Source organism: Syngnathus acus, chromosome 10 (assembly GCF_901709675.1).
Source record: "Syngnathus acus chromosome 10, fSynAcu1.2, whole genome shotgun sequence".
NCBI lineage: Eukaryota > Metazoa > Chordata > Actinopteri > Syngnathiformes > Syngnathidae > Syngnathus > Syngnathus acus.
Window position 1 is genome coordinate 5,279,067 of NC_051095.1, and position 21,400 is coordinate 5,300,466.

Sequence of the window (21,400 nt, forward strand, 5' to 3'; positions counted from 1 at the left end):
ATGTGATTTTGAATATTTGATAAAAATTGATTAATAAAAGATTTAATAGGTCAGGATCAAAGAAATAGACACTACGGACCATAATTTAAAAGTTGGATTCTTGAAATTTTCATGCTACGCTCGCTGCTGGTTTGACCTTTTGACAATTTATTTATCTGTGAAATGGTGACAATTTCTCATTCTAACTGCACAAGTCAGACCACAAGGCCGCTGACACACGGCTTGTGTGATTTCATTAATTTTTGCGGAACTCAATACAAATGCCGCATTCAGGGCCATTTTGCCCGCTGTAATGAATCACCGTGTCAGCAGAAAGCCTGCAGCTTGAATAAACTCGAGCTTACGAGGCAGCAATATGTGTGTTCCGTTCATGACTGACGTGACAAAAGCTTGACAGACGTACGTAATGGGAAAGAGCTGGCGGGAGACGTTTGCATTGTTCAGCGACTGACAGCTCATTCCCAAATGGATACTTTTTTTCATTTTATTTTTATTTTTTTACATTTCTTTCGTCATCATCATGCCTTACGCCGACATGTGGAAGAAATGAGACAAGCTGAATTGTAACACGCACAATGCTGCCCATTTCGCAATTCCTCGGAACATCGGATTTCATTTCACTTCCAAATAAGTCCCTAATATCAAGACTTGCTGCGGTTATGCTTCTGAAACAAAAACGCTGCAACCTGATTTGAAGTTCGACTCAACATTATTTTTGTAATATTGCCTTGTAGCAAGCAATGCTATGATGCAATGACATCATCATTTGCAAACGCAAAGTTTTTGTGCACATTGAATTAATTAACATTTTGAATGGCACACATATAGTACTGCCGATATACCAACACGAAGATTGTGCCCAGATAACGAAAGCTGCGGCGGCCTCAAGGCATCCAGTCAATATATCCTCCCCAGCAAGAGCCCGATAACTGGCAGGAAATCGAAGCCACTTGGAATTTGGTCTGCTTTGGAGTGAGGTTAGCTTGGATTGAAATGTGTATTGTCGGAACTCCCACCCTCTCAAAACCCGTGCTTCAAAATAAACGCAATCAGCAATTCAAATGAACTAGATGCTGGCAGAAAATGATTTTAATCCAATTAGATTTATTCATAGCAGGGATTAGAAATGGACAGAATGCCAAAAATTAGTCCATCGATTGATTAATTGCATCTGAAGCAACTCAGGCGACTGGGACACGCTACTTGGCTGCCACCAGAAGAAGCGCTGTTGAGTCAACAAGGTTGCTGTCTAAAAAAGGACAAGGGAACCTTATGTGATTTTTTTTTTTTTTTTCCGTATGCTCTCAGAAAGAGACTGCCCGAAGTTGTGTTAAGGCAGGATTGGATTGACGGAATATGAGCAGAATTTGAATTGAGCGGGCTGCGATCACACAAGAGTTGCTGAGGAAGGTCAGGAACTGTGACTTGAAACTCCAAACTTCTGAGATTTCAGGTTGCCTGCCTGAAGTTGCAGTTGAAGATGGTGTAGATGTCTGGGTTGGGGAGCAGAACTTGAAGAGGGGGTCTGGAAATGATGTGGACTGGACTTAAAACGGAAAGATTTTAGGTTGCCTCGCAAAAATATACTTTTTCCACAAACTGCCTGTGACACTCTGGAAGGCCTGTCTGAAGTTACGGTTGAAGATGGTATAGATGGGCCATAAGGAGCAGAACTTGAAGATGGGGTCTGGGAAAAATTGGAACCCAGGACTTCAACTGGAAACATGAGCTTTCAGGTTGCCACCCTAAAAGGACTTTTTCCACGACTTGCACAAGATCCTGTGGAAGGCACGCCTGAAGTCACGGTTAAAGATGGTGTATATAGCCGGGTTGAGGGAGCTGTTGCAGTACCCGATCCAGAAGAAGAACTTAAAGAGTGGATCTGGAATCTTGCAAGAGTCTCTGCACACGCCGTAAAGACTGTAGCTGAAGAAGAACGGGAACCAGCACACGACAAACACCCCCATGACCACAGCGAGGACAAAAGTGAACCTCTTCTCCCGGGCTTGAGAGAGCTTCTTCAGCGCAATGGAGCTCCTCCGTTTCTTCCTGGAGGCAAAAAGGTCCATGGCTTTGTTGCTGACTCTGGAGTCGCACGCGGCCTCTTTGGTCAAGGAGCTCGTCTTGGGGTTCCCTTGAGGGCATTCTGGTTGCCTCCTTCCGCCTTTCCCCTCTGATGATGAACTGTCGTCCAGGTCGGCTTCCTCCGTGTGTTGCCCCTGAGTGGCTGTCCGGTGACTCGGGGTGGGCGGACACTGGCAGTGCCCGTTCTCTGTTTGAACGACCCCGCTGTCCGGCCGCCTCTTCTCCGACATGCTCCTGGTTCTGGTTTTGGCCACCTGGTAAATCCTGACGTAGACCAGGATCATGATGAGGCAAGGGGCGAAGAAGGAAGCTACGCTGGAGGAAATGATATACCAACTGTCGTCATTGAGCTCACACTGGGGCTGAGCGCTTCTCTCCTTGTTCCTCTCCATAGACAACAACGGTGGAGAGGAAATCAAAGCAGATATGAGCCACACAATTAAGATGATGCACTTAACCCGCTTGGGAGTCCGCTTTAAATTATACTGAACCGCTTGCGTGACGGACCAGTAGCGATCCAGGCTTATTGCGCACAGATGCACGATGGAGGACGTGCAAAAAAGAACGTCCAACGCCAAATAGATCCCGCACCAAACTTTGCCAAAATACCAGTAGCCCATGAGTTCATTGGCGAGACTGAACGGCATCACCAGAGTGGCCACCAGGATGTCGGCCGTGGCCAGGGAGACCAGGAACAGGTTCTGGGGGGCTTTGAGCGCCCGGCTTGTCAGCACGGCGATCACCACCAGCACATTGCCCACCACAGTGAACAAGATGAGGAAACTTACGAGGGCGGCGATGCTGGCGACGGCCGCCGATGAGTAGCCGTCGGACGCGTTTAGCTGGATGACCGTGTCCAGTCCGGTGCTGTTGAGCCAATCCATCCTGGCGTCATATTAATAATAACAGTAGTAAAATAAAGTCCCGCTATAATCTGTGTACACCGAAAGGCAAAACATGCAGTGTGATGTGCGCGCGGCACGGGCGCTCCCTCCCCCGCTTTTTCTCGCATCCCAGTGATGCTTGGTGTACCGCCCCTCCCCTCCCCTCATCTCCTTGACTCTCCTCTTGTCTACTGACAATCTTGAACAATTGATTATTGATCCTTACTCATTTAAATGGCTTATGCTGCAAGATCATTGTGCCGGACGAAGATAATCAAAATAAACAAAGTACCTGGATCACCTGTTTCTTTGAGCGGTGGTTCCTAAACTGTGGCTCGGGGTCTTTTTTCTTGGTCTGTTTTCTTCAGTGACAATTTTATTCTCATGTTCTCATATTTTGTTCTCATAAATGTGTAAAGGTACAGCATAATATTTCACCTTTTTTCTTATTGTATTTTCCTTTTGTAACAATCAGATTTTTCAATACCGTGAGTGTAAACTCAACTTCAACACTGAAACGCGAATGGTATCACTTTAAAGAACCTGGCAAATGACTCCCTGGTGCCCGTTGCTATCGTCATCGTTTCCCGAAGTCCATTCTGCCGTCTGGTGGTGGTTTTCCTGGACCCCAGTGGAGCCCAGCGCATTGATTCTGTCGCCCTCTTCAATCCATTATCACAATAGTGAGGAAGCTTGCGGTCATTCCGTTCTGCATTTGATAAGCGGCTCGGAAAACAGCCATTAAACTTTGCAATTATTCCTGAGAGCGAGTGAGCCGTCATCGATGGATTTTCTTAATTTTCCTTTGGAACGAGAAAGACAAGTGCTACGAATGGAACTTGGTGTCGCCCAGTGAGCCTTTTCATGTTCTTCTTGAGCTGCCTCTTCAGTTTTGCCCCAAATGTGCACGCCTGTTAACTGGCACCAGATCGAGAACGGCCGCCTGTTTAGTGCAATTATGTAACCGCCGGCCAGACAACCACAACAACACATTTCACCTGCTGGACAGAAAGGAGCTGCCAATAGAAGAGAAAGTAGCTTGTAGCTTTGATATCGTGTGAATGCTAAGAGAGAAATATTCACAGTTGAATTTTTGTGCCGTGGCGAGATGTCAAAATATGAAAAGTGTGAATGCTGAGACACGAGCAGTCGCACCTCAGCTGCTTTGCGACAAGCTGTTTATTCTCACAATTTTCAAATTGTTTTTCTCATGATATTGCGGATTTCATTCTCACCTTGTGAGCCACTTTTAGCTGACATGAGTCCAGTAACCGGTCAGGGGGATGGACTTTATTGGGTTTGGAACCCTGCGGGCTTTAAGCATTTGTGGCTTATCACTTCTGACAAACCGCTTTGTGGTAAATGTAAACTAAATTGTCTCGTGCATGACACCACCAGTGCAAAAACACACAAACAAAAGTCTTTTTTTATTCAGTTATTTTAATGTTTTTCACTCGCATGTTTTTGAATCCAGGTAAGGATACAAAACGCTAGGGATAAAGAAGTGGTGTCATTCAAAATTAGCATTGTTTTACAATTCTCAAAATGGCAGCCATGTACTCTTCTGCCCATAAATATTCTGTACATGCATGGTGGTGTTATACTTTGCAATCCACATCAATCTCATGTATACAATTTATTTACAGATATAAAAAACACCATTTAAGATAAATATTTTTAGTAAAAATGATTAGGTAGGCACACCGTATTAGGAACAATAGTACAAATACGACTACGAAAACAAAACACTTGTAAATGGAAGCGTTTTGCTTTTGGAGGCTGGTCCTTGAGGTCAATGCGGCGTCCCCTTCCTTCTCCTCTCCAGGGTGTGCAGGCCCTCCTGGCGACCCAGAGCATGCTGGGTACCCACCTTGTGGGCGGTCTCCGTGGCAGTGATGTCAATCTGGGCATATTTAGTTGAACCCTTCCCTGTCCACACACAGCGTAGAAAATCTCTGAGTACAGCACATCATGGTAACTTTAGGCTCGCAGCTCATATTTTGTCGCCAGAAGTCGCTTTTATTGGTAGTTCTAACACATAAACCGTAAATGTTTTGGAGTAGCTACAGTCCAATTGTTATCTGTTTTTGTTGTTTTGATTCTACTTGGTTTTGTCTCTCATCTTGGTTTCTTGTGGTTTTGCTTGCACCTGTGCTCATCAACCTGGTCCCTTATGTCTTCCATACAGCCCCCCTCAGCCACTTGCGCCTTGTTGTCACGTCTATTTACTTGGATTTGTTCCCGAGTCACGTCGTCTTTCCTTTTGCAGTTCTTCTAGTTTTTTGTTTGTTACTTTGAATCCCATTTTTTGTCCATTTCGTTTTTGATTCCTTTAGATAGTTTATTCTGGACGCAGACTTACTCTGTCCAGGCGTTGGTACCACAGTACCCCGGGTGCCGGGTTCCTGCAGATCCAACTCCATGTAGTTGAGCTGCTTCTTAGACGTCGGACTCACTGGAATATTAACGTACGTCACGCCGTCACCGCGAGACCTTTCGGCGAGTGAAGTCTCTGGAGGGTGCGCTAACGTTGTCCCTGCAAGATGGTTCTTGTGAGTTTAGAAGTCGTTCAGGTGGCATCGACAAGGCAAGGGTCTAAAAACTACGGCCCACTTTCCATTTTTTTTTTCAAGTTTTAGCGTGTTACTGCAAATAAATCAAAGTGAAGAAATTGGCCCTCTAAAGTTAGAGAACACCTCTTCCATGATATACCTGAATCTTTTACTGCTCGAGAAATCAGAAGCTGTTTTCATCTCTACCCTACCTCTGACTCACAAAAATCAAAGATTTATTGTTGTGTCGAGGTGTTCTAACCGTGTTACGTATGAATTTAAACGTAGCCATTATCAGCAGCTCTGTAGCAAAAAGCCCAGAGGGACACTCTACAAGAAGCCATTAGACGCCGGCAGAGCCTTTTGGCGATGTCTAAAAGAAGCCTTGAAACCTAATTGATCCTTGCACAAGCGCGGCGTCTGTAATGGCTGCCATTATAGCGAGTGGCTTGTACCCACATCGAGCATACATTGGCGGAGCGTGGCGAAATGTCAACTGCTTTTGAGGCAAAAGCTGATCTAATGAGAGGCGCTCGTTAGAACGTTGGATAATGGTGCTATTTTAGTGTATATGAATTTGTATAATGGAAATACTAGAAGTAGAAATAATCGGTTTCGAAAAACTAAGTGGTTGTTTTCTAGGACCACATTGAAATCTCAAATCCAACACTTTGCTGTACTAGTAGTATCAACATCTACTCTGTTGAACTAACTATAATGTGGTCATGTTTACCTTCCGTCTCTTGGAGCAACTTTTGCGGACTGCAGATAACCATCTGTTCGTATTTGCTTTTTTCTTCGGCCTGTAAGACAAACGCAATGAAAAATACTTATGAAGTCAGGAAGAGTGTCGAAAGACAGCATGGACAAGTGTGTGCTACACAAAAAAAATTAAAATATGCGATACTGCTACGACACGATTGCAGCAAATCGCAAAGTGCCAATTTACTTAGTTATCAAGGCAGTTTTAGAAGTCTGAAGGACAATAAACGTAATACAGTGTGACACATCAGCTGTTTATTGCTGTTAATAATAAATATAAGTCTAATAATTTGTATTTAGGAGTTTTATATTGGCCTACCTCAGAGTTTTTATCTCCTCTGCTCTCCATGATCTCATAGGCAGGATCAGCTCTGTGCTTCTCCCCTCTGTCAGTGGGTCGTTTGTCTGGCGAGGGGCGGAAAAAAAAACCATGTCGGAAACTTTAATTTTTCTCCAGCAATGTGTGATGCATGATTCCTGAAATGAATAAGTATCATACAAAACAGCAGCACAATATAGTCGCGCACACTCGTAAGTTTCCATCAAGAGAACAGGAAGGAACACACTCAAGCAACATTCCAAAGGGATATTCCTTTTAGTTGTGAGTAATGTTAAACATTGCAAAAGTAATTGAAACCACAGTTTTAAATCATTGCATTACTAAAAGAAAAGATATGTGATTATTTCAAAATATACATGTATCCGGGGAGTCTGCTTCCTTTCCGATATTTACTGTGTACTAAATACAAAGTAATGAATCACTCAACATATATTTCACTTCTAAGCTACGTGCATTTACATCATTATTCAAGTACGTACAAGCTTCAGTCGAGCAGCTGTCGCCCATCAAAGACCTCAACAAACATATGGAAGTGAATGTGTAAAATACTGTATTTGATGGTTCCCTTTTGATACTGCACCTTGAGAGATTACATTTTCTTCCACAGCTCCTTCAGTAAAAGAAAATAGGGCAGGTACAGTATCATTCTGATGTTACTGTATCAGTATTGGACCATGACAGATTACAATATGATATCTCACTATCAATGTTATATCACCACATCCGACCAAGTAGTGGATCATTTCAGTGCTGGACTTTAAACAAATGTAATTGGTGATGCTCCAAATGGATGTTGTCGGGAGATCCAGAGAAAAAGGAAAGGAATTCAGGAGTGGTGGGGGATAAAAAGTCCAAGAAAAATATCCATGGTTCAGTTGGAGAAGAGAGAAGAGGCTGCAAGAGCGCAGAGGAAAAGAGGCCTCTTACCTTCACTGGGCAATGCCTGACCGTTCGTCTCTTCATTCGGACCGTCGGTCTGAAGAGTCTCAGAAGTTTTTTCTTCTGCGCTTTTCTTTAGGTGCAGCCCAGTTAGAAAGGTCTGCACACTGAAGATTCTGCTGCGGCGGTGCACATCGGCAGGGGTGCCCCGCAGTGGCGGGCGGAAACGAGCACCACAGCACTTGGAACAGTTTTCGTAAATGACGTCAGTCGCTGGTGCTTGGGAGCCAAATAGTGGTGGAGGGTTGAGGCTTAATGCAGGGCTCATGGCTACGTATAAGTTACCGCGGTTGGGATTTGATTTCTTGGGTGCTCTGGGATGATGAAGGACCTCAGCTAAAAGGCTTGCTAGTTTTTCCAGTCCTTTTTTGGCAAGTGGTGAACCCTCACTTGTCCTGTCTGACCTGCGAACTAGAACAACAATGCTGGCATTGCTTCTGCGTGGTGATTTGTCAACACTTTGACCTGCTGGATGGGAAATATCACTCGTGGCAAGCAGGAACACGTTCTGATCACGAAAACGTCTTGTAGTCATGCAGATGTTCATGCATGCGAGGAATAAAAACACAAGGCGGTGTGCAAATATAACTGCTCAGTGAACCCCTGCATATTCGTGGTTGGGTTTTCACAAATTCACCTATTTTCTGTTTTTGTGCTCCATTTGGTTGCATTATGGTGTCAAGGATGTGAGTTGAGGAGCTTCATTTAGACATAAGTACCTCTTAGCCATCATCTTGCGGCATCGCTACATAATTACAAAGCTTTGGGGAGTGACGACAATTACGTGTGGATTTTTGAGTCCCTATCCCCAGCGAATTGTGGGGGTTCACTGATTATCAGGTGATTTTACCTACCCGGTAATGCAGGTATTGCTGCAGCACTTGCAGGGTTGAAGGACGTACCCTGTGAAATGATGTGAAACATTAGGATTTGAGACAATCACTTTGTGGATAAAGTGTTGTCAATCTTTAAAACAAGCCACGATGGCATTTCCACCTTCTGTGGTATCCAAAAATTAAGTCCTTGCACTAACCATGGCATGGCCTACAGAAACTCCATAAGGAAAAAAGAATGACTGCCTCACCTGAAGTCCACCGCATACTGAGCAGATGGTCACAATGGTTTTGGTTGTGCTGGACTCCGTGCTGTCACTAGAGGGTGCCCACCTTGTTTTCCTGCTCAGTGAGCTCACTGTTTTGAGGTGACCCTCAGAGCCCCCCTTTAAAGACTCTGTTACAGGATCAGGAGAATCCTTAGATAAACTGGAGTAATCCTGTCCCAGACTCCTGGGAGTGTCATACAGATACCTGAGTGAGGTTGGTACTTTGTACTCGTGTCCTGAAACATTGGGGCACGAACAAGGGCTGAGGTCTTGAGCCAAGTGCGGAGGCAGACAAAAAACTGAGCCAAAGTCCTCACTAGCGCTAATGTCCAGACTTCCCGTGTATGAGGAGAAACTTCCAGAGTAAGAGGAATGACTACCAGTGGCAATACCGCTGTCTAAGGAGCTCTGGCGACCGATTTCCTGTAGCTGCCTGGGGTCTTTGATTCCAGAAGCGTTCCCGCTGTTCTGGTTGCCCAATTGCTTTTCCACACTCGCCACTTTGTTGCCAACAACATTGCTATCAGCGAGGTTACTGCCGGATTCGGTCCAAATGGCCAAACGGCTGGAAACGCTGCAGTCGGATTGGCTGGTGTCTGAGGTGTCCGAGGAACCGGATATGCTGCGGTCATCGCCTCCGGGGGATGCACAATACATGGACGACGCTGCAAACACGACATGTGTAAGGGTCTTTAATCAGCAGCTCATACATAATGCAGCATCTGTTGCAAGCCGCGTAATAACAACGATAGATCACAAGTGAGGGAAGCGAAAGGGGTTTAATTTGTATTGTGATGGACTGTTGCACAGCAAAATCACTGCGGGTGCTGCAAACAATGGAACTTGCAAGGAATGGTCATTAGCAGTATTTACCTGTGCTGTTCCGATTGGAAAGCATACTCAAGCGCTTCTCCAGTTCCCGTGTCTCATGGTTCAGCCTCTCCTCAGAGTTGGTCTGACTGGTGTTTGGATCTGTCAAAAAGAATGACGACCAGATGTTAGCAATTGGAGTCATGCTATTTTATGACATGCAAGCGTGCAACTAACTAAGAAAATAAATTACCCACCCAGCTATCCATTTGTTATGGACAATCTGTGATGAGCACATTAGTCCATTAACAGAACACTGCTCGATTGTTCAAAATTATGCCTACAGCTGCTCGCCACTCTCGCCATAGGCAACTACAGCACGAGACTCCAAACCCTCTTGAGAGGACTGGTACTAGAGCCCAAGCTGTGTTGAGTTGAGCCTGGCTGCATCTGCTCGGAACTTCTCGACCTCTCACACTAAGTCATTTACTTTCCTACCACAGTGAATGATTTCAAAACAACCACCGTTTAAATCCACCGAGTTTTATTTTCATCTGAATGCTCAGGATCGTCCTCTGGCGCTTAGTCCACTGTGGCTTATATCAAAACCAGTTGTACTCTTAGATGTTGGCCAATCCGAGCTAAAGGGAATGGAAATTGTGAGAGACTGCTTAAATATGTCTTTTTTTTTTTTTGAACCGCCGATTGACGAGGACCACTGTAATCAATATGCACAACGTCAATTGAATTCGCACAAAAACACTCCTAGCCTTTGAAGCTTAAGGCTTTGAGACTACATGTGCAAGTAGCATGTCCTTGGAGAGGGTCACGCGGGGCGTTTGTGCAACACAACATGGTTTATTAATAGTGCTGTAAGCGTTTAGCGCCACTCCGCGACCATGTGAATGACTCTTTTATATTCTTTTAAGTCTGCAACATGTCATTGAAATTCATTTTTTTCTGCTTTAGCACCACATTCAAATGCATACAAGAGTGCTTTCTTTCAATCCCCACCATTAATCGTGCTAAAAAGGTAGGTTACCATTGAAAATACTTTCAAATACAGTCAAGGACCAACCAGGACCCTACCGAAGTAACAAACACAATGCTCATAATGGAAATGTATCAATCTATGTTAATGAATGAAATGATCTGGCGTTATTTATTTTCATTTGTTTTCATTCCGGTTTGGGGGCTCACGCTAACCAACCAGTGAACAATATTGCAGAATGCTGTTGGGCTGATGGTACACGGATGCCTCAAGTGATTAGGAGGCTTTGTCTGCTCCGCTCGTGTGAACCCCTCGCTTCTATTTATTCTCCGACGGGAATAGGCTGCACTTAAGCGTAGAGATATGGAAAAATGAAGAATATCCATAAGCCCCCGCAGGTGACTCGAACACATTTACTGTGATGTCGGCAAGAACATTGGCTGTTGGAAATCGGAGAGGTGTTAAAAGTGGACAGAATGAGAGCGGTGTTAAATGTGGTGTTAAAACAAAACCAAGTTGGAAGACTTTAAACTTGCACATTGTTGTGGAGCAAGCTTGTACTCTTTGTAGGCTTGGTGAAGTGTCATGTACCTCTCTTTGTGAAAAGGTTTTCCTTCCCTACCCTTTGGTCCTAAGCGTACTACTAATCAAACTATTGTTTCTTCTTCCTTCTTCCAGAAGGCGTTACAGTACACTGAAAGTTTGAGTAAGCGTCCTTGGGTCTGTTTAAAGGCAAATGATCCTGATTCGTGTCTTCAAAATGTCAGATTATCTTGCTTCAGTTCATACTTTTGAGTTGCTAGTCGACTAGCTTTCTTGAGCGGAATCTGTTGGACGTTGGAGCTTTCACTTTAGTAGTAGCAGGTTCTGTTAACAGCCAACTACCAACTGAATTTGCTGCTGTAACAAGTTACCCAACTTTGAGGTTTAGACAGCTGCAGCAACTTCTGGTGGTGCTTTGTGCAGCCACTTTTAATGCCACAGAAGATTAGCCAATTAGGAAAAATCTGTCACCAGTCGTAATTTTGTGGCATCAGTTTTGTCCACTGTGGAATCATTTGGGGAAGGGAGCACACTGAGTTGCAGTTCCAGTGTGTGGGATGTGGCTAATATCTGTTGGCGCTGCGTCAAACATCTTGACTGACCTGGCAGGATGGGCTGCAGGCCAAAAGGTCCCCTAGTAGGAGAGACGCCTCGGACGATGCAGTCGAATAAGAAGCTTATCTGCTCGCTTTCGGAAGATGTGAGCAGGAAAACACCAGCCCCTGTGGAGTGCAAGTGGGAAACTGTTCAATGACAGGAACTTTGACAGCATTTCAGACCATTTATCTCCAAACATAAAAATATGGAATTCATTGGATTTTCAGTCTCAAGTTTTTCTCCGAATGCTTTCTGCAACATTCTGGAGTGTCTCTGATCTCCTTGTGACAACAAACCTGTCACCCATAAATGGTCCTTGAGTCAACACTGCTCCGGAGACCACCCACCACGTCAGGACATGACCCTTAATTAATTGTACACCTGACACTTGCCATCATTGAATGCTCAACTCAATTCAAGAAAGTGATTATCTTGTAGTCATTGTTTTTAAGAATACTAATTATAATAAAGCTGGAATGGTTGACTTAATCCAATTGTGCCTTTGCTTATCACCACAAACACGCATTGCTAAGACAATAAAACGGAGCCAATGAATGACTCATGCCTGTGGGGGTTGTTTTTTCAAGACTGAATCATTCCTTGTAAAACATGTATGCCACCAGATGTTCTCCACAATCCTTGAACTACAGCGACAAAAGCAACTTTCGCAAAGGAGTTCCTGCACCTCCATATTTGGTAGACTTACAGTAGCCACATCGTGTTCCTCCCTCAAAGACAAATCCATTTGGTACGGGCCCATATCGACGCAGGTCCGGAAGGTTCCAGTGGCCTAGGACGACGGGGGATGAGTCTCTGACAAGAGCGAGCAAGTTGTTGCACAAGTGAAGGGTTGCCGGTCCGCTCTCTAACTTTGTTCCTGCCAAGACTCCGACGCTGAACCTGTGAACTGGGCCAACAGACAAAAACAGACAATTGTGGGAAAATGTCATAAAAATCTCAAACTCGTATGGTTATGCAGTACATGTCAAGGATACATCTGGGCATGTCTGCAGAGATGTTTTATGACTCCACAATTACTTCAGCATGGCATAAACCTTCCTTTCCATTAGTCCGTTTATTGTTGTTACCATGAAAATGAGGAAATGTCAACCTTTTAAAGAGAAGCCTTGGCACACCCACCGACAGGCAGATGACATTTCGACATGTTCCTCTCAGTGGCATTAAGCGGTCAAGTGCACACACAAAAGACTGAAAGGTCCTCGAATGTAACCATTAGTACCCTCCTTAACATTCAGCTGGACCGCCGCCACCAACTGAGCCGGCCATTGCTATTAGTGGCGCCTCTGAGTTTCTCGCTTACGTAACATACAGTATAGTGTTCCTATATAGCACATAGAGCTTTAGAATCTGTACATACCACATTCTGTATTGTTGACTCCTGAATTGATTAAGGAATGTATCCAATTTCCAGGTTTGCCCGTTAATGCTTAAAACTTGCTCTACCAGGGCTACAACCTACAACGATTCAACAGGTCCATTCTTGTCTTGCAATCCAGAAAGGTCCTATTCTACAACTTATCAGGTGAGCTCTTGTCAACAGCTAAACTTGAGGTCGAAAGGTCCAAACATAGGACTGGCGAGCAAATCTGATCCTGTAAATGCTAAACTTGAGCTCGAAAGGTCCAAACTTAGGACTGATGAGCAAGTAAGATCCTGGATATGCTTAAGATTGGGCCTAGTACTATTCAAGATTACGTCCATGTCATTTTATGAGCCTTATACAGACGTATTGGTACGAGTCAGTAGGGTGATAAACCAGCAAATGTATTCATGACAACTTCTAAAGTTGACCCAGAAATGGCTGATGCTATGACCAATAAGCAAGATACCTCTTGGACTGTTTGACATGATCTTAGAAAGGTCTCAATCTGAAGATGTCACACTGCACAGCCTCTTCTCACCTTCTCCCAAGCTGTAGCGCAAACGGGCTTCCCAGGCCTGCAGAGTCTCCTTGCTGTCGAACCCAAGCAGAACCGTCTGGGTCAGACAGAGAATGGCCAGTGTGAATGACGTGCCTTCGCACCACCGTCCGCTTTCCAGGCCACAGATCTCCTCAAGAATGACTCCGGCCCGCTCCTTGTTCCCTTCGACTTTGTCCGACTTGTCTTTAAAAACTAACAACACGAGGCAATCTGGAGGCGTCAAAAGAGTCCGTGTGAGTATGTGGAGCATGCAGTTACAATCAATGTCAATTTACAACTCGTGTTGACAGCTGCAATAACAACCGGCATGAAAGAGCCGACCAGAGCCAAGTGACATTTTTTTTTCAGGAGAACAAAGTTGCCCATAATGCGGAACCTAGACATACGTAATCCAACAAATTCTTACAATGCAAACACTCCAACCTGGCATGTTTGAATATTTAAAACTCAAGTTGTGTCATTGCGACAAAAAAATGCTAAAATATGAAGAATGGCATTTTTATGAGAATAGCTGTCATTTTCAAGCTGTCATATTGCGAGTGAACTTTGAAAAGTGATTTGACGAGAAGAAAGTAATAAGGGGAAACAATTTGCCGTTTTACGAGAATGAAATATGAGAAAATCGGCAGTTTGAGCCTAAAAAGATTTAGAATACATAAAGTTTAGTTTTTACCTGCTACAGGCGATGGCTTACGAAGAACGATCCACCTAGTTTTCCACTGCCAAAGAACAACACCCAAAAAAGTCAGACTTGTTTCATCAACATTCCACCGTCCACCCATTAAAATAAAATAAAGCTTTACCTTTTTACCGTCTTTGAGTCTGGCATACCCCTCCACGACAACCGAATCGGTCATCTTCAGTCATGGTTCCTGACAGCTGCACAGTTGGCTGCCCCAATGAGGTGGGTCACTTTCAAAATAGCTGCAGCGCCCTCGCTCGCTCGCTAAGCCAGCCCCACCCCCACCCTCACCCCGCCTTTGAAAAATAACAACAACAAGACCAGCATAGAAAATGGCATGACCACCCAAAGTAAAGCATACTTTGCATGCCGGTGCATCGTAAAAGTTCGAGCAAAACTAACCAACACGTGGCTCATACTTAAAAGTTGAAATTTGAGTTGTCATTTATCAAATTATATGATGGAAGTTGTGATTGAAAAAGAATAATGTAGTCCAACAATTAGAAATGCAATTTTATAAGAATAGATTTTTATTTTCCTGTGATATGAAATAAATCATAAAATTTAGAGACGTGGTAAATGTTTACTTCCAAAAAAAAAGTATTCAGTCTTTTATTTCACAGTGGGGAGAAAGGTCATTGATAATCAACAAAACATAAAAATGCTATTATTAAACTAGTCACAAATCTCCTATCACGTCTTCTTGGCTTTCCGTCTGATCACAGAATTGATCCAGTCCATGTAGTTGGCCACTTTAGTGTAAACGCCGGGTTTTCCTGTGCGGCCGCAGCCCTCCCCCCAGCTGACAATCCCATACAGGAAACTGACGTCGTCCTTCGCACAGGCCAGCGGGCCGCCAGAATCCCCCTGACGAAGAATGCGTGCCATAATTACATTAGCGAAGACAATAGCGTACCCAAAAAGACCTTTGTACACGTTGCAATAATAATTACTAATTGCTGATCTCACGCTAATTGCTAATTCATTGCTAATTGCTGATCGGCGGCATTTTGGAGAAATTTCAACATGGACCCACCCAAAAAAAAAAATTTTTGCCAGCTGGACAGATGTCACCCTCTTACCTGGCAGGCGTCCACGCAGCCGTTGAGGCCAGCACAAATCATGTCTGTGGTCACGTGGTTGCCATACACCTCTGGACTCTTGCAGGTGTCATGGCTGATCAGCCTCACTCCCGCTTCCTGCAGGCTGGAGTAACCATCTGCTTCTGTTAAACATAAAAATAAAACAATAAATACAGTTTGGTCATCCTTAGCCATATGGTGGTTCACCTACTGTATCAACAGCGCCACATCGGCATTGGATTTGATAGAACAACAATTACAAATATAGAACTACAGGATTTTTCTCTTTAGACTTTGAATGTGAGGTGCCTTAAATGATCTAACTTCCATCATCTTGGCATTTATCTCCTTCATAATCAATGAGTCAAATTGAGTTCCCCTCTAATCTTTGTCTTCCACTCACTGCTGATCACAAATACAAAGCAAATACAACGCCGCCATCTTTGGGGATCGTTTAGCCATTACATTGGTGTACAAATCTGAATTTCATAGACAAGCTGGGTGAGACCGTCTTTCAAAAACGTACTTGACAAATATTTATGTGAATGGTTGGATTCCAAAAGAAACGTTCACAGCAGTGAATGACTTCTGAGTGAGAAGAAGAGGCATAGAAGGTGTCCAACTAGTCTCCAATAATTGGTGGGCATTCTCAAAGTTTAGAACAACTGTGCTAATTTCATTTAAGTTTTGCATTGTAATTAGCATTAACCTTCTAACATTCTAAAATTCTATGGTCCGGTTGTTGTTTTTGGCATTTAAATACACAATGTTTAATTCTCTTGGTTTAACTCTGTGTTACATTTTATATTTCAAGTTACAGCGTGCGTATTGTTCAGATTTATTCCCAAAGTATGTTTTGAAAACTTTGTGTTTCAAAGTGAGCATGAGGCTCTTTTTAAGAGTTGAACACTGTATGATGTCACTCACTCTCATGCATGTGTCCCCAGCCACTGATGGAGCAGCAGTAGTTGTCTGGGAAGGTGACGCCTGTTTCGGGAAGACAGATGGGCCTGATGAACGGCGTCCGCTTCACACAGTGGCCGTCTTTCTTCTTCAGTTTGATGAGAACTGGCCCATTTGGGAGGTCAAGAAAACAAACAAACGGTAAGCTTTTTGAGGGGAGGGACGCAGCTGCTTAGTGACGTACAGCTGTGCACGCACACTTGAGGTCATTTACTTTGTGTGAGTCATCAGTATGTGATTACCAATGTCGTGGAGCGTCGGGTTGAACACGGAGAACTGTTTGGGAAAGATGTACTTGTCCACTCCAAAGGTGCGCGTGTCGGGACTGCTGACGTTGAAGTGCTGCTGGCCGAGTACTATGCGAAGCTGCGACAGCAGCGGGCTGAGAAAGTCACACACAACCCGACATGGTCACATGGGTTCTTTGTACATTGGAGTTAAGGTGGCGACATTTCTGGATATAGAGCGAATATGAAGTCTCGGTTAAAAAAACAGACACTCCCATGAGGGTATGTGATGCTCGTATATATAAGAAGCGGCTGACATACTTGCGGAAGAAGCAGTGGGCCGCCGAGACGACCCAGCAAGAGGCAATCAAGGTCCCGGCGCAGAAGTCTGACTGTCCGATGTAAATGGCCACCATCCAGGGGTGGCTTCCCGGCAGAGCCGAGTTTCCTCCCATGATCCTTCCCCTGGCCACGGACACCCGCTTCTTGTGCTTTGTCCCGCACACCGGATTCTTGGCGGGCACCGAGCGGGGCGAGTCACCCAATTCGGGTAGCGTGTTGAACATGTTCATCCTACGAGAGGATGCTACAGAAAACAATGTGGTGGTTATCGCTGAAATGTCTTTACGTTCATGCGAAAAATTGCAATATAGTGTTTGCTTTTTTTCCATGACCATATTTTCCTGTGTGTAAACTCACACAGTGGCATCTTGCAGGAGGGCACTGCGCAGTACTCCCATGAGATGGCGCCCCTGCTCAGAGTGTAGCACCACGGCATCTTGTCGCCATCAGGATTCCTGCACGTACAGGTATGTTCTGATTCTATTTTTATATTTGAGACTAAAACTATTATGTTCTTGCCAGTCAGGTTATTTGTAAAAAAATGTTTTTAACCCAATATAATAGGGGACTTTTTTTTAATTCTCCCTTTGGTTGAATAATATAGTAAAAATGTAACAATTTTAATATTTTATTACTGTCTATAAGTAAGACTTAACAGACAGACGAAATAACACTGTAATATTAGAACTTTATATGTACATTGATCATCGACACCAGTCAGTTTTTGAAATATCTCGCCCTGCCTCGAATGGTGAAAAAAATGTGTAATTTATTCCCTGCTAAAAATATTTAAAATTGCTTGTGTTAGTAGTTTAAATGAACTATAATCAAACTTTTTTTTTTCTTCATGTATCATAATTGCTTCTGTATGTGCATATACAGTCAACACTCAGCCACTTCCTCTCTGCCTTGTCGTTTAAGTATTAATCAGAATGCCGTGTTTAGAAAAGTGCCGGCACATACAAGATATTATTGTAGAGAAAATTTTGGGGTTGACTTCCACTTTATGGTTCTATCTTAAAACATATGCATGTACAGTATTGAATATCATCAGATGTTTTGTGCACTGCATTATGCTTCGCTTCCACTAATTGTACACGTATCAGGAGAGTTTCATTTGACTATATAATACAATGTACATCATCATAATCCTGTGGGGATTTTACATTAATGTGCTATTATTAACGTCGGTCTGTTATTTTAAATTCAACAATTCATTTCATATTAAATTTTCTCACTCTGTTAGAAGCTTGTTCTTTTTTTTTTTTTTTTTTTCTCTTCTCCGTTAATAGATGACATAAGCATAGGAAATGAGTTGGTAGGGTTGCACCACATACACCCATAATGTACACACACCTGCAGTTGGCATGCTCCCCGAGGCCCCTCTGGGGTGCGGCAACTACCGTGCCCACATGGAGCTCGTTGTAAAGCAGGTCCGAGTTCCACGGCAGACAGCGGGCGCCAGACGCCGTCGTGGACACCACGCCTCGGTAGCGTGTACCCCGACTGTTGTAGCACTCGCTTTCTGGCTCTGTTTGGGAGGGGGGCGGGTGCTTTGGTCAGTAGACAGTAGGATACTGGAAATGGAGTCGGAAGAAAGAAAGGTTCTACTCACTGAAGCTGCAGTACGGTCCGCCATAGCCGTGTCTGCAGTTACACACTTTCTTGCGAGTGGCGATGATCATCCGGCACGTTCCGTCATTCTGGCACGGGTTGGAGCGACACACTAGCATATGCATAATGCATAAAAGTGCGTTATGTCAGTGATAGATTAATGTGTCCCTAAATGTTGTTTTGACGCTGATTTCAGTAACGTTTTTCCTTTTTTCTAGCACATCAGGGTTCTGGGGATATTTTTTTATTTTACGTTTGACCTATAAAAGCTTGTGAGGATTCTAGCCTTGTCTTGCTGAACCTAAATGTTAATTCATAAATTTTACAAATTATAATACATATTACATTATTTTAATTTATTATTATGAAAACAATATTTGAGATGTTTACTTGCTTCACTGCTTTAAAAAGATAACCAGCTTTCGTGTTACTAACGTTGGCATTTCAATGGTATTTTCCATTTCCGTTCGCATTAAATTAGTAAGGCAACGTGGTTCACTTGTTTTAAATACACAAGATGTAATTCTTTTTGCGTTCTGTTTACTTTTGATCATTCGGATGATTGACCATGAAATAAAGCGGCGAGGGCCCGTCCAATGATGCTTGACGCTTTAATCAGGGTCCTTTTTCTCCCAGTGTAAGATAAGTTTTGCTTGCAGGAGCGTGAAGGCACCTCTGCGGTTTTGTTCCTTTTTGCTGTAAATACCCATGAACCCACCCACCTCCAACAAACCTGTGGGTGTGTCTCAAAATACCATTCCTTAGTCACAGTGAGTCATATAATCTTTCCTTTCTTCCTTCGTGATCAAAGGAAGGGTGTGGGGCCTGTTTAATATCGTGGCCATTTCGTTTAATATGCAGTGCCGTAGGTGTCGGTAACGAAAGCAAACAAGACAGCCGTGTCGCGTGAGCCTTACGCATGTAGCGGGCTCGTCGGCACTCGATCTTGCCGTCGACGCACGTGCACTGTTCCACGTTGCGGAGGTGAATGCGGCCCCAGGAATCTCCGTCGTCATAATGGCGCAGGTGTACGGTTTCGTAGCACTGTTCTAAAAAAACAAAACACAGCAGAGGCAACAAAGCTGAAAGAAACAAAAGAAACCCGACTGTGCAGTTCTGGACTCTTTTTCATTCCATAGTGTGCGTTATCTATTCCTTACAGAGCAGGAATTTGCCGTGTTGTTGACGCAGGTTATTTTTCATCTAAAATTTGTATTCGAAAAAAAATTCTGCTCAGCGTCAGCAGTCTTGCATTTACCATTTGAACAGCAGAAGTCAGAAGTTGGATTGGTCTACGTTTGTGCGCCTTTTGACTATTCAGCGCTTACGTCGTGAATAAAAGTACGTCTCCCCGCATGCGGCATACTCACTGCGCTCGCAAAGTCTTCCGGAAAAGCCGTCAGGACAGGAGCACTCAAACGTGAGCCCCTCTGGGATCAGCGTGCAGATGCCACCATTTCGACACGGCTTCAAACGACACGGATCGGTGATCCTTCGCGACGTGTGAACGGAAGCTGGAGAAAAAAAGCACAGCAACTGAAAAAACGAAATATTTATATATGCTATTCACAGAAGATTTGAACTATTTGGCTTGTGTAGTTGCTTGGGAATCAATGGTGTGTGTTCATTTTTAACGATAGCGTATATGCTAATGCTAACCATTGGGTTGTCTTCGCTCCGGCGCACAGAAACCCCACTTTCGGTCCCGGTCGAAATTAGGAGTAAGAGAGCACCTGTGGGAAATAAAGAAAAGAAAAGCACATGGTTCTCTTTTGTGGAACTTTCCATCATTTGTATTTAATACAGAGCATAAATTGGCAGATGACGCGTTCTGTTACACCACCTTGAGGACTCACCACGGTCTCGAGGCGAGGACGGTGATGCAGTGGTGATGAATTCTTCCGCCCTGGCGAAATGGAATCGCACATTCTTTTCCAGACGTGGTGACAACTGTTAACGGGAGGAAATAAAAGTTTCAATGTTCCTCTCTTAGAATTCTCATAAGATATTTGTGAATCCTTATCGCTCAGCACCACCGCTGTATACTTTTGGAACTTGTGTTCCCACTTACCGTAATATATTTTGGCAATGGCAATGTAATTCCACGATTTGTGAGAAAGTTTTCAATTGATCAATTTAAAGGCTTGAAACTTGCCATTTCCACAAATATTTTTTCTCGTCTTCCAGCATTGCATTCTCAATTTCTTCTTGAGAATGTTTGTCTCAGCTCTGAAGTGCATGAACGTGTTACCTTTTTGACTCTTTGCAAATGGCACTTTGGAGATAACGGTCTCGCGCGGCTGAAAAAAAAGTGCGCATGAGATCACAGAAACATTTACATTAAGCCTTTTTTTTTTTAAATGTGTGCTCTACTTACCCCCTGTGTGCTGAGAACAAATGGAAGAAAAAGTAAAAGCCCGTATGTCATGGTGGAAGTATGCATCGATGCGCCGTGGAAAGGAAAACAAAAAAAAATGCCTTCACGTCATGTGTGGAAGTTGGAAGCGTCTCACTGCGCTTTTACGCGCGTGGATCCCTGCAAGTATTATCCTGCCCCGAGTTGAGTAAATCCCTTGCGTCATTGGGCTGGTCTACATACTGGCGTATTCCGCCACCACCGCCTCCCACCCAGTGTTTCCCCCGTGGACGCTCTGCCTCGCCTCAATGCTAGAAAGCCCCCACATAGACCTGCATTGGGGGACGAAGCAGGAAGGTTGGGAGGGGGTGGGGGTTGTGGGTGTGCCCTTGTATCTTGTTCCGCTTGTATCCCAAATCATCTTTCGCTATTAGAATGAATGGAAAAGCAACTAATCTGTTCCAGCACAAACCCCCACCAGTCTTTTTTTTTCTTAATCATATGCACTCAACAAAACCGATGCACTTCCTTTCTTCTTTCATCTAATAGTGCATTAGTGCCACCAAATGATATTTTTCTCCAATGT

At 43.9% G+C, this 21,400-nt stretch overlaps 3 protein-coding genes across 5 annotated transcripts; all 3 read right to left on the bottom strand.

Annotated features, from left to right (window-relative positions):
- Window positions 1-1,403: 1,403 nt before the first annotated feature.
- LOC119128870 (alpha-2 adrenergic receptor-like) lies at window positions 1,404-3,053 on the bottom strand. The gene has a single exon (XM_037261723.1). The coding sequence runs from the start codon at window positions 2,967-2,969 to the stop codon at window positions 1,746-1,748; it is 1,224 nt and encodes a 407-aa protein (XP_037117618.1). The 5' UTR covers window positions 2,970-3,053; the 3' UTR covers window positions 1,404-1,745.
- A 1,344-nt stretch (window positions 3,054-4,397) lies between these two features.
- LOC119129272 (protein Dok-7-like) lies at window positions 4,398-14,459 on the bottom strand. Of its 3 annotated transcripts, XM_037262414.1 has the most exons (14): window positions 14,352-14,459; window positions 14,222-14,267; window positions 13,650-13,758; window positions 13,528-13,580; window positions 12,312-12,512; window positions 11,611-11,730; window positions 9,538-9,636; window positions 8,647-9,329; window positions 8,417-8,465; window positions 7,551-7,973; window positions 6,603-6,688; window positions 6,255-6,324; window positions 5,332-5,505; window positions 4,398-4,898 (listed from the first exon to the last, which is right to left on the bottom strand). In XM_037262414.1, the coding sequence occupies exons 1-14, from the start codon at window positions 14,403-14,405 to the stop codon at window positions 4,762-4,764; spliced, it is 2,304 nt and encodes a 767-aa protein (XP_037118309.1). In that variant the 5' UTR covers window positions 14,406-14,459; the 3' UTR covers window positions 4,398-4,761. The 3 variants fall into 3 exon arrangements, with proteins under 3 accessions (XP_037118309.1, XP_037118308.1, XP_037118310.1); XM_037262413.1 differs by having other exon boundaries at window positions 13,528-13,758; XM_037262415.1 differs by lacking the exon at window positions 7,551-7,973 and having other exon boundaries at window positions 13,528-13,758.
- Window positions 14,460-14,793: 334 nt separating this feature from the next.
- Window positions 14,794-21,149, bottom strand: LOC119129290 (hepatocyte growth factor activator). Its single transcript, XM_037262448.1, has 14 exons — window positions 20,836-21,149; window positions 20,710-20,758; window positions 20,315-20,408; window positions 20,118-20,191; window positions 19,829-19,972; window positions 19,376-19,507; window positions 18,460-18,570; window positions 18,201-18,375; window positions 17,202-17,299; window positions 16,824-17,088; window positions 16,518-16,657; window positions 16,240-16,380; window positions 15,313-15,455; window positions 14,794-15,097 (listed from the first exon to the last, which is right to left on the bottom strand). Exons 1-14 carry the CDS (start codon window positions 20,899-20,901, stop codon window positions 14,924-14,926), a joined length of 1,806 nt encoding a protein of 601 aa, XP_037118343.1. The 5' UTR covers window positions 20,902-21,149; the 3' UTR covers window positions 14,794-14,923.
- Window positions 21,150-21,400: the final 251 nt, after the last annotated feature.